Source organism: Ctenopharyngodon idella, chromosome 18 (assembly GCF_019924925.1).
Source record: "Ctenopharyngodon idella isolate HZGC_01 chromosome 18, HZGC01, whole genome shotgun sequence".
In the NCBI taxonomy this organism is placed as follows: Eukaryota; Metazoa; Chordata; class Actinopteri; order Cypriniformes; family Xenocyprididae; genus Ctenopharyngodon; species Ctenopharyngodon idella.
The window spans coordinates 36,207,860-36,221,550 of NC_067237.1; the positions used below are offsets into that span (position 1 = coordinate 36,207,860).

Here is a 13,691-nt window from a genome sequence, read left to right on the forward strand (position 1 = left end):
AATATTTATTTTTAGGTAATTGTTCTTTAAAAATGTTTGGTCTAAGATTGTTTGAACCATCAGATAGATCTATCATTCTGTTAATGTAGTTGTTGTATTATGGCAGAAATAAACTGAAGAATGTTTCTTGTCATTGCTTTCTTTCTTCAGGATGAATAATAACAGTATTACAGCAGAAGGTTGTGCTGCTCTGACTTCAGCGCTTAATTCAAACACTTCAAACCTGACAGAGCTGGATCTGAGTGGAAATAAACTAGAAAACTCAGGAATGGAGAAGATCTGTCATCTGATGAAAAATACACAATGCAGTTTGGAGAGACTAAAGTGTGTACTTATATCATTGCACATTTGTTTCAATATACATTTATAATGTTCATCTGATTAAATAAAATGATGAAAATGAAGGCTGTAATTTGACTATTTTCACCTCAGTTTTACTGTGACAGCCTGATATTCTGCTATAATATATTAGCCTAATATATCTCCTTTTGTGTTTGACTGAAGAAATTAATTTTGAAACAAGATGTGGTTGAATAAAAAATCAATTATTTTGGACAGTTCATTCAATTATTACATTTATTATCAAGGTTTTGGTTAATGTATATACAGTATTTACAGCACACAAGATTAGCATACATTTTTGTTAGTCAGAATTATCTCTCTCAAAGAATACATAATGTTTTGTTTTTTTTTTTTTTCTGTAGACTTTCAGACTGCAGTATCACAGAAGAAGGTTATAAAGCTCTGGCTTCAACTCTGAGATCAAACCCTTCACACCTGATAGAGCTGGATCTCACAGGAAATGATCCTGGACAATCAGGAGTGAAGGAGCTCACTGATATACTACAGAGTGTGCACTATAAATTGAAAACCATCAGGTGAAGAAATTTTAATTTTACTTTAACTTTCTGCAACCATAATGCAATGTTACACCAGTAATCAGTTGAGAAGACATGTTGTCATTTGATTCATTGTTTAATTAATCACATCACAAAATATGGAAGGTTATGATTGTCTGGAACATTGTATTAGATTGTCTTAGGAAGTACATCCCACATGAATTCTGAATTGACTAAAAACCTTCTGGTCACACTGGCCAAAAACCTTCTGGGTCTGTGTGCTACAGTGGCCACACTCAAACTTCTCGCTATAGCGTGGTGGTGGGATGACATATTTTTGTAGGCCAACCCAGAAGTCAATAGGTTTTTTTCCATTGGCTTTTTGATTAAGTAATGTTTGTGATTATCAAAAGCTTCATCATAATAATCTTCACAAATGAAGAATTTTGAAGCGTAAATACAGTCTGCAGAAGTCAATTGATAAATGTAGGCTGTAAACGAACTACACCATGGCCACACTACACGCATGACTTCAATTTACACCATCAGAAAGCTTCCAACAACTAACAACTATAATAGTTTGCATGAGCATAATTAATGAGGCTGTGAAAGTGGACTAGTGAGTAGATGAGTTTATCTGTTCGGTTGATGATGGTTAATTTCCCCAACAATCACTGTAGTTCCATTTAGCTACTTATTAGCAACTGCTTTTTAAGAGACATGTAAAAGCTTTAAAAAAGAGGGCATTACTAATGTAATTTATGTCGTATAATAAAACATGAAGATATCTTGAGGTTGTGTTCACCACTGACATTGTTTCAAGCAATTAACCAAAAACCCTTTCATAAACCCATCAACAGGACAATGGAAATGGGAGTTCTAAAATGCTAACTCGTTTCTAGGTTTTGGCCTGCAAAAATGAGTCATCCATACTCCACTCTATTTGCATACCTCCACTGGATGTGTGTTAGGGATGGGAGTATCGATATGAAGTATCAATACTGACGTTTATAAATAAAAATATCGATACTAAGGTGTTTTTTTTTTTTTTTTACCAGTGATTTTGTTTATTTAACAATAAATTTAATGCGTACAATATGCATTGAATTGGACAAATAACCTATGTTAGTGAATAATTGTGTTGTAGAACTTTTTTCCTGCTCATCTGAACACATCAGAACCAATCAATCACAGAGAGTGTCCGCTCACTGCCGACACTACATTCAAACAGGGCTGTGTTTAGTATTGTAAGAAACCACTGATGCTTTTGGGAAACACCGCCCAGAACAATGCTTGTCAGAGGACAGAAAAATATAATATGTTTGAGTTATTTCACAATAAACCAAATGAAATAGTAGCCTACATAGTTTGTGCAATTACATTTATTTAAATTGAATGTTAAAAGTTCATATTGATGTTCTATTCTGTTACTAATGTTTATACACTGTCAGAATACAAAGGTTGCATTTTATGGGTGTCGCTGGCAGTCCCTTCTGAAAATAAACCATTATTACAGTGAACATAGTTCAGCTAGGCCTATAGTATTTGTAGATTTCCATAATTACCACCACTACAAGTAAACACTTTAACCATATGTAAACAAAAATATAATCTAATAAGTTGCAATTAAGGCGTATTGAATGTTAAAATACCTTTCAAATATAATGTTAAATGGGTATCATTACCCATTTTACTCTTAGTAATTCAATAATTTACATTTTTTTTAAAATGATATAAGTTCAAATTAGAGCTATCGTATCGGTATCGATATCGGCAATAATGGCCTTGAAAGTATCGATATCTTATCGAAAACAAAATAAGTGGTATCGCCCATCGCCGGTGTGCCAATATGGCACTGACATCTTGAGTCTGCGCATATTGAACTTGGAGCCCGAGTCTGCGCAGTTGTGAGCGCAAAGTGGAGCCGCAATATCATTGTCCTGCCCACGCTCTTGCAGAATTGGTTAATACTGCAGATCAACTCATTATGTTGGTGTGAAATAAACAGTTCTTGAAATGTAGAAATTAAAGTTAAAGCTCCAATCTCCTCTCGAAGATCCAGAAAAAAAATACTGTTGGTGCCTCAGTCTTAGCTGTCAATCATGATGTCAAACCCCTCATTTTTATAGCATCAAATCACTAACTAAAACCAAAATTATTTAAAGAATGAACACTTGAACTAATATCAGTGTGATTAAAAACTGCCTAAAATGACAGAAACCATCTTTGGAAAAAAAATATTTGATGTATAATTTGATTGTTTAGTTTGCCTCACGTCCCACGTTAAAGTTAAAGCCACTACACGGAGTGGGTGTGGTTTATGACCTATACTGCATCCAGCCACCTGGGAGCGATCGAGGCGCTTTGGCTTCACTTTTCAGGACGCGTGTGGCATGCTTGGTCTGAACATTTTATGGTGTAAAGACTTCCAAAGAAGATACATATAGTACACTTTAATTATTGATTGCTTTTAGGATGTGACGAGACTTTAAGCCCGTATAACAAAAATGTTTATGAAAAATATTACCTATCCAAGCTTGAAGGATGTTCTACCCAAGCCATTAAACTGACATCAGAGAAGAAACACCATTCCAAAGGGCAAGCAAACCATTTTTTTTTTTTTTTTTTTTTTTTTTTGTGGACTAAATTGCACAGATAAATTTCTCACCACAAGTTTTGATTAAAGTGAACTCTGTGCAGTTCATTTGATTAAGTGTGAAAAATGCCATCTATACCCTGGTGTGCACCAAACAAGTGGACAGAGACCCCTGAAAAGGTGGTGCAGTTCGTCTGATACAACACTGTACATGAACACAGCAAGGACCAAAGTCATCTAAACAAACCAAAAACAAGACATGATGTCATAAGATGCAACCCTAAAAATGACAGAATGCTCAAGAATTCCTGTTTTTCTCAATGTAGTTGCAATGTTTTCCATTACAGTTAGGTACAGGCGTCTGAACCATGTCTCTTAAGCAGATCTTTGTGTGTACGATGGAGGCATTCCTGCCACTGTTTTGACTCATTTACACATTAATAACTCTTCAAGATTTCTCAGCTGGTAAAAGTACTATCATATGTTTCTTGTCCTCTCTTGTCCTTCCCTGTTTTCGTTCCTCCTTAAGGCCCAGTGTGGCTTGCAGGTGATGCTCATTATCATTTACATCACTGGTCTCACTGCATTCACACAGCTTTTGGTCCTGCCCTGCTTGCCACAGTATGCACAATCAGCAAGTGCAATTAGCTGAGCACACAGCATTGTTTTGCATGTTCAGCAAGTTCTGTCATAAAATATACATCATAAAAGCCACTTTGTTTCATATTCGGTCCTAAAAATGATAGTGTGAACAAGGACTAAATCTATAATTTTCTGTTTTGGTCCGAACCAAAGAACCAAGAGAACCAAACTACAAGTGTGAATACACCCTCAAACAGTAAACTTTGTTGCACATTGTCAATAAAATCACTAAAACCACATGTAATATATGTTTTGGAATGACTTGTTCAGGCTTGTTCAAGATGCATCAGCAAATGCAGTCCTATCGGCGTATGACATCAAAGTACCGCGAGAGCATTTTGGAGAGCATACGACTCCTAATGCCTTTGAATCGCTCTTGCGGTAATTTGATGTCATATGCTGATTGGTCTGCGCAGCACCAGTGCATCTCAAACAAGCCTATCAACAGACTCATGCCTTCTTAAGTTACTCAATAATCAAACAACAAAAGAGGAAAAAAGTCTCACTGCTCTTGACAATTCCACTTTTGTAACTTTAATAAGAGTAAATATATTTGATTTACACAATGAAGACTATTCAGTGTTTTTATACATTTGATTAATTTAATCAATGCTTAGCATTTATTATTTATTATTATTTTGCACCCCTGTAACATAAGAAACATTCAAATAACCACAATTTAATATGTACGTCGACACAAGCTTTTCTGTAAATGTTTTTTTTTTTTTTCAAGGTAAATACAGGTCTTTCCAAAGGACACTTGGAGACTCCAAAATGACAATTATAAATCAAATGATGTAAGAAGTCCATATAATTCCGAACTGTGCACTCCAAACCAAACATGAAAAAGTCAAGAACATAATTTTCAATATTAAAAAAAATACACAATTCACAATGCATGTAGATAGTACAACAACAGAAAATGAAACCTCTAAAACATGTTTTGTGCAGAATCCATTATAAAATTCTTGCAGTCTGTATTTCACACAGCATGATCTGGAAATGATGGTGGACGGTGGAAACGAGCCTTTAGTTGATTCTTGGACTTAAAAATCTCCAGAAGTTTACTGGTTGAAATTTATCTGATCACAAACAAAGCAGCGGAAACAAAACAATGTCTCTTGTTAAAGAATTTGCTTCTTATTGATTTAACAAGCTTATCTAATCTAAATTCTCTTCTACTTCCTGTAGGTTTCTGAAAAGTCCTGCTGCACTGGAAGCGTGTGAGTATCTCACTAATGTTCTGAGTATAAGTCCATTATTACTGACAGAACTGGATCTGAGTGAAGATAAATTAGAAGATCTGGATGGAGAGAAGCTCTCTGCTCTTTTGATGGATTCTCATAGTAAAGTGGAGAAAATCAAGTGAGTCAACATGATTTTATATATTATAACTTCTCTGGTTTTTTTTTGGTTTTAAATGACTGTCAATCATGTGTGAGCAGATATGAAAAGTTGTTGGTCTAATGTGTGTTGAATATGTGCTAAATAATAAATAGCGCTGTTTCTGTGTTCAGGCTGAATAATTGTGGTCTGACAGAGAAAAGCTGTTCAGTTCTAGCTACTGTTCTCTCCTCCAAAACCATCCTGAAAGAGCTGAACCTGAACAACAGCCGTCTGCTGGACTCAGGAATCAGAGAGATCTGTGAGGGACTGAAGAATCCTGTGTGTCAGCTGAAGATACTCAAGTGAGTACATTTCACTATCAGCTACACTCAACACCACAGAAATCACAAGAATATGGCTAACTGGATATTCTGTTCCCTATGTTCTTTTGTCAAAAAAAAAAAAAAAAAAAAAATATATATATATATATACATATATGTATTCAACTTTGAGATTTGATTTAATGTACTAATATAAATATTTGTATTTATAAATATAAATGTAAAATCTGCCAAATGTACAAGTGTCAGTGTTATTTGCTGGATTCAGTCTACAATGCATTATTATAGTCTACAGAAAGGTGGTAAACAGAGATTTATGTAAAAGAGATGCTTGTGTACTTTTCAAGTAAGGCCTAAAGAAACAGTTATGGAAAATTGCACAAGTACTTCCATATTCTGCTCATTAAAGGCTTAGGCATTTCCTTTCAGTGCACTTATGTTACAGTCGCTCATGAGGACAGATTTTTTTTTTTTTTTATCGATGTCAAACAACAAATAATGTTTTGACTTTATCAAGAATCATCGCCCTATGTTTAGCCACTGCTTCCTCAAATCAGCTTGGACTGATTTAAAACATGTTCCATTGAGCTGGGATTTTTATTTCATCTTATGGACACTAATTATAAGGGGCATTTAAGGAACTAGGTGACCACAGCCCACACTGTAAAACCCGATAAGTTCTGAGTACTCAATTTTTCTAGACACCGATTACCTCAAAACATTTAAGTAAATCAACTAATTTTAAGTAAGCAATAATTATAAATAGCAGTTAAGTCAAACAGATTTTTTTTTTATTTAATGTTTAAGTGCACTGTACTTAAAACTATTGTTTACCATATGTAATGTTTTTCATTTCTCAATTATTTTGATGCAGTGGTACTTTATTAAATACAAATATTAACTCAAAAAATACACCTATGTATAACTCAGGCTAATAATTAATTCATCATGCTGAAGTTGACTATTAAAAAAAAAAAACGGCTAGTTTTTGCATGTAGGAATAAAACATAGGCCAAATAAAATATCGGCATTTCCTCAAAAGCATCGTAAGTCTAAGTTTATCATAGAAACATTTGCCTCTGAGGGTCTCAACGATCGACTTAGCTCACGGTGCTTTTGGGAAACACAGCTCTAAACAGTGCACTTAACAACAGCAACATTCAAAACGTAGGAATGCATTTACTGAAAAAATACCAGCTAACGGTAACTTCATTGCTTATAGTGTAATTTTAACATCAAAGTAGGGCAGTGACGCTAAAATAGCATTACAAATGCGCATTCAAAAGCACTGGGGAAATGCTGCGCTTTTCCAACAATTAAAATATTTCTTCATCATAATATTCATAAAACATTCTAAAAGCAAATAAGAAATGTTCACAGATGTTTTGATTTACTTACAGGTTGTTCCATTAAGTTTGCTCCAGTTGCTTGCATGTGACCAGTGTTACGGTTTAACTGGTTACCGTGTTATCTGGTGACATCTTGCACTTAATTCCAGCTGTGAAACGATCTCACTAAGTGATATTGGTATCATTGATAAAGTAAAAAATAAGTGATTTCATAACTTGTAACGGTAAAGCTAAGTTTAATTAAAAATAATATTTAAAAAAAAAAGTTTCAAAAACCTGGTCGTTTTGGGATTCAGAATCGTCCAAAATTAACACATCCAATAGTCGATGTGAAGTCTTATCAAACTGAACTACTTCAGATTTATGTGAATGTTGGTTCTTGATATTGAAGCCATTCACAATTTAACATTACATTATGACAATGGGCTGGGCCTGTGTTAACTTGTGCCTTATGCTCACAAGCTGATCATCTGATTACTTTGCATTAATTTTGGAATTACGTTTTTACATGAAAACACTACTTCCCAAAATATTGTCACATAATATAGCTTGCGTCATAAATCAGTCTTTTTCAGTGAACAATGAAACTTCAAAAATAAGCCCTACAGTAGGCACAAGTGTACTGTACATGAAAATATTTTGAAATGTTGGTAGGGTAGCCGAAATTATCCATTCATATGTTAAAATTTTCTAGACTGTAACTGCAGTCTGTTTTTCAGTTAATGCTGATTTGATGAACACTTATTCTCACAACTGTCAATGCAGGCTACATTTGAATTGTCTGTAAAACATGCCTGATGCACAAAAAACAAAAACCTCTACAAGAAGCAAACAAAAACACACGGACCATATTATTAATTATATATAATATTAATCAATTTAATTTAAAAAGTAGGCTAATGTGTTCCATTATGTTTGAGGGAACATTTTGATAAGTCAAATGTCATATAGTTTAAGATTGTCAGTTTGTGAGCGTAACGCACAGGTTAACACAGGCCCAGCCCATTGTCATAATGTAACAAAAAAATTGTGAAAGCTTTGGATATCAAGAACCATCTTATTCAAGCAGATCTAAAGTAGCTCAGTGTAATAATTTATTTCGATGGTGATTGATATCTCTCTTTTTGGACTAGTTCGAATCCCGAAACGACCAGGCTTTGAAAACTTATTTTTTTTAAACGAAGTTTTGCCATTACGAGTTATGAAATCATTTATTTTTACTTTTACAATGATACCAACAGCACGTATTTGAGAACGTTTAATTGTAATGGGCATGTCTGCAGGATTGACGAATCTGCCACTGATCGATTCACAGCTGGAATTAAGTGCAAAAAAGTCATCAGATAACACGGTAACCAGTTAAACCGTAACACTGGCATGTTGAATGTATTCTTCTGATACTGTTGGTTAGAGCAACGATGTGACGTGGATGACGTCACTTAGTAAACTTAAAAATAATAATTTAAATTGGAGCGTTTACTCAAATGTTGGGCCACACAAAAACAAAACTAAATTCCTCGTTAATAAAATGTAATTGTTTAAAGTTGCATTAACTATGTAGCAGACTTTAATTGCAGTGTTCTCAATCTTTATAAGTTAGTAGTACTGTTCGAGTTTACAGTGCATGAAAAATATCACATGGAAATATCTGAGCCACATTATTTGAAAACAGAAATATGTAACAGCTCACTGTTAGTAGTCAATTCATTGAATGATGGAAAAGATATTCTATACATGTAGTTAGTTTATAAGGCAGATTCGAGTATCCAGATCAGTGTGTGGATCTGTAGAACTCAGGCCCCTTAACTCTGAATTTACTTCATAGTGGCTGTGTGTAAAACAGTGATTCTGTTGATGCTTTGAGGCATAGAATCATTGCAGGATTTTAGCGTTTGAATTATTTGTTTAGGGCTGGAACATCATACATTTTGGTCAGCTGCTCATGGTAATCTTTTATCTACAATTAATGGTTTTATGTATCTTCATTATTGATGTTGTTCAATTATTCAGGCTCAGTGAGTGTTTTCTAACAAAGGAAAGCTGTTCAGCTCTGGCTTCAGTTCTCAGTTCAGACTCCAGCAGTCTGAAGGATCTTGACCTGAGCAATAATCAGAATTTACAGGATTCGGGAGTGAAGCTGCTCTCTAATGGACTGAAAGCAAACTGTAAACTGGAGAAACTCATGTGAGTTGATGTGTAACAGTGGGCCTTTAGTTTGTTTATAAATTTAGTCATCAGTTTTTGACTTAAACTAAGTTTGCATTTAATTTGTACAAATAACAAAATACAGAGTAACATGCTTATTTGAAGTAACTCTGATAGTTTGTTTTGAATGTAAAAAGTAATACATTATTTTATTAATTGCATGAAAACAAATCTGACTTACAAGTAAACTTTAATTTCTGGAATTCCTATAATTAATCACGTTACGTTTTCATTCCTGTTGTAGACTTTCAAACTGCAGTATCACAGAAGAAGGTTATAAATCTCTGGCTTCAGCTCTGAGATCAAACCCTTCACACCTGATAGAGCTGGATCTCACAGGAAATGATCCTGGACAATCAGGAGTGAAGGAGCTCAATGATTTACTACAGGATCAGAACTATCAACTCAAGACACTGAGGTGAGATGTGATAAAGTAATACAGAATAAATGAATTACAGGTGAATTAAGATAAATTTATGCCTCTTTTCCACCATCTATCCAACCTGTTTTCCTCGCTTAACCGAATGTGGTTTCATTTTTCATTGTGGGGCTGATAGCTTTAGAATGTAATACAAATTGATCAGTCATTTCCTTGGTAACGCAAGAGTTTACAGATGGCATTAGATGTAAATAGCGATCACATTATGGAGGACAGAAGATTTTAATTTGATTATTTACTTGTGTTTACTTCACTTAAACAGCATGCTTGGCCAGCTATAGAGAAACTGTCGCCAGGCGATAGACAAGTGTCCAGTATCTACGTCACTACCCACATTCTACCAGCATGGTTTAGCACAGTAGCCAATCGTGCTGAGAATTCCAGCCTAAGAACAGTTTGACTAAAATGACTACGGTTTGTTAAAAACTGAATTAATTCCTGCTTCATCTTCCCTTCTGCAGGTTTTTGGGTCCTGCTGCAGATGAAGCATGTCAGTATGTGAGAGACATTGTGGGTAAAAATCCGTTACTCCTGAGTGAGCTGAATCTGAGTGGACATAAATTAGGAGACACACAAATGAATCAGATTGCTGCTCTACTGCAGGATAAACACTGTACAGTCAACAGACTGATGTGAGTATTTGACATTGTTTTATACTGTAGAAAGCATCTTTAAGACAAAATACTGTCTGATATTGCATATACAATGTAATGTATTCTAGTAGGTTAGACTAGTATGAGTGCGCATTTAGAGTGCCATTATTCTATTTTATTTATATATATTTATCTATATTTTGCTCTTAACTGAAAAACTTTTGTAGCAATTTTTAATTTATACAGACTATGCTTTTTTTATTTTATGACTTTATGATTACATTTCTGTAGTATTTTTTTTTTTTACCTTATTTTTTACCTGTGGTATTTCCTACATGGAAAAAAATGTCTCTGTTCTGTTGTGTTTGTTTAATTGCTTGTGATTGTAGTAGTGGCTGCTTTCACCTCTGTGAAAAACCACTCTTCAAGACTTTAACTTTACAAGCAAATAAAACCGAGTTGGTCTGCAGAACAGGTTCGTATGGTAATTAAAAACCTGGAAAAGTCATGGAATTTTAAAACGGCGATTTCCAGACCTGAAAAAGTTTTGGAAAAATAAATAAACCAGAAAGTTTTGGAAAAGTAATGGGAATTTGTTTCAAAATATGTATGTTATAGAATATATGTTTAAGTGATAACATTGGTTAAACAAACTTTGAAACCTTGTAAAAATAATTTGTTTATTCGATCCACCTCAAGACTGCCCCATATAACCAATGCGTTTCTGTCAAGCATGATGGCCAATCAGAAGCGTTCAGATTAGTCATCGCTGAAACTAAGAGTTTTGTTCAGTGTGTGCGGTCTGTCTGAATTCTGACTGAAACTCATGAAGTTTCCCATAATAAAGAACAAAGTGCAGATTGGATGTAAGAGATTCATGTCGCAGTGTCATCAGCTTCCGTGATTTTAACAGGAGTGTTTGTGAGAGCGCTTAAACTCGCGCTACACCCAAGTTATGGCAGCTTCACAATCGGTCCCTTTCTCTGCTCTTTCTGTATACAGTTTATTCCAGTTAATGTAATTTATTCATCATACTGGTAAGATCAAATGAAGTCTTCATTTTCATAAATGGTTCTAAGACTGTTTTATCTTTGTAGCCAGAATATGACGTTCAGTTTCCCCAAACACAAAAACATTTTATGTATCTATTAATGGACATTAATAATCATTATTACAATATCAAGAGCATTAATTGATAAAAATGAACAGTCTGTGTAAATAAACATTTATGCTATTTCAAGTGCAGCTTCTGTTCTACCTTTGCAGTGTAAAGATAGCTTTTGTTAATGCAAAAATTTTATTGGTAAGAGTCTATGTAGTGCTCTGATTGACTTAAGTAATTGGTTAAAGTTAAGTACTATTAGACAAACGACAACACAGATAATCATAAAAAATTGCACTTAAATAAAATGCCCCTGGAAATCATGGGGGCCATAATCTACCCTGTGGGCCCACATATTAAAATTTGGATACAGCTGTTTTTGGCAAAATAATTGATATACCTCAGTCTCATCAGACACCCTTTCACTCCATACAACACCATCATTCACACTGATTCACACCCCCTTTTTACCAAAACAATAAATCTTCTAAATGTTACATTATGTAACTTGGCGATGTCAGTCATCATAAGGTTTAGTTTAACACTGCTGTATAAACCCCTTTTTTCCCACAAAATAGATTAATTGGTTTAGAATAATATGCCTATAGGCAATTGAGAGAGCCAATTATAATTTCTCAAATGCATTTTGTCATTTGTCTAATTTAAACTTTTGTCTGATTTAAACTTGATTCTGATTACAGAATTTGTGATTTCATGTTTTTGAACGTTTGGAGTTATTATCATTTTATTATTATTTTATTCAATCTAGCTCTAGAAAAGTATCATTAAACAAGATGGAGTGACCAATATTATTTTATCAACCATATTTTTTTCTTAGACATCTAGTGTCTGCCTTTTTTCTTTGCCAAAGAGCTCAGCGTTGATCTCAATAATTCAGTTATACTTTTCCCTAGTTGGTTAATGTGATAGCCCTCACTATGCCAAATCCAGCTCAATTTCTATCTGATTGGTGAGTCAAGCATCCACTTCTGTCTGTCAATGAAATTCGAGGTACCAGGTACCAGCATAAGGCTGGACTAGTACCTAATGAAAAGCAGATTATGAATGTTAGTTAAACACAGAATGCACAGAACTGCTGTGAGACCAGTGAATAATCAAGATGCAATGAGTTAATAGAATAATTAACAAAATTTGAAGCAGTCGCTATAGTGATCATTAAATATGCAGCACCTGTGCATGCAAAGGGAAGGGAATGAAGTACTTCTGTTTAGATCATCAGTCTGTTGAAACTGTTTAGCTGTTGCACTGGGTCATCAGTCTGTGGCAGTCAAAGGCCTGGTGTTGTGGTGTATGGTTTCAGTTGTTTCTCTGCCTCTCCTCAGGCTGGCTTTTGATTGATCCTGCCTCAGGTTTGCATTTCAGGATGTTCTCTTCACCCTCAGGAAAAGTCTCCAGTGAAAGTTTCACCTTTTCATGTGTTAAGTCAGTCTTTCTCCATGCAGAAGTGTAAACTCTTTCAGGAGGGGAGCTGAAAGTCCATTAGCCCCTCCTTCTTCTTCTCTCTGCAGCCGTGTCTTTGCCTCTCCGTCACTTTGTTAAACAGACTCCAGTTTATTGCTTCCTTTTTGTCCCTTTTCCAGAAGCCATCTGAAATTTGAACACTCAGAGACTGCATTAATCAAATTGAACCTTTGTAAATTCTGGCCCCAATTGTGTCTTTGTCTAAATTCCACTTTTCATCTCTTTCAGTGGTCCCTTAATATCAAAAACGTCTCATCTGGTTGAAAACAGCAGTTCCTTCATTCTATTTTAGTAAAGCAAGCTCTTCATTGTAGTTTCTTCTTTGCAAAATGCAGAAAACAGCAGTAAACTACCTTGATTATCTTGGTATACTACAATTAAACAACATAATCTTTCCTTTTACAACAGCATGACATGCATATGGTAAAAGAAAAACTTTTCAAATCATAATAAGCGCACTTTTCCTATTCTACACCTGTCAGTTCTACTTACTCTTTCACTAACAACCTCTCTCAACACAGTAAAAAGCGGTACCCTACAGGATTTTTGCCTCTCCGTGCAGCCATCTGTCACTTCGTCACCATGACAGACCGTTTATCCATAGGACTTTTGTCTATTCGAGCAGACCTCTGTGACCCTAATGCAACAGAGTGGCAACTGTAGGAATTTTCTTATACTTTTGTTCACCTATGAATTTTTTGTATACTTATTATCTTTTTTTTATACTTTTTGCGTGCATATCATTGCATGCACCATCCATCTTTTTAACTGTCCTCT

At 34.7% G+C, this 13,691-nt stretch overlaps 1 protein-coding gene across 1 annotated transcript in view; it reads left to right on the forward strand.

Annotated features, from left to right (window-relative positions):
- The window catches only part of LOC127499620 (uncharacterized), a 259,187-nt gene that overhangs the window by 61,057 nt on the left and 184,439 nt on the right, over positions 1 to 13,691 (forward strand). The window contains exons 34-40 of the mRNA XM_051870016.1: positions 151 to 324; positions 705 to 878; positions 5,269 to 5,442; positions 5,595 to 5,765; positions 9,104 to 9,277; positions 9,543 to 9,716; positions 10,199 to 10,369. Of these exons, the coding sequence (XP_051725976.1) occupies positions 151 to 324; positions 705 to 878; positions 5,269 to 5,442; positions 5,595 to 5,765; positions 9,104 to 9,277; positions 9,543 to 9,716; positions 10,199 to 10,369 (1,212 nt within the window). The remainder of the gene's footprint in view (positions 1 to 150; positions 325 to 704; positions 879 to 5,268; positions 5,443 to 5,594; positions 5,766 to 9,103; positions 9,278 to 9,542; positions 9,717 to 10,198; positions 10,370 to 13,691) is intronic.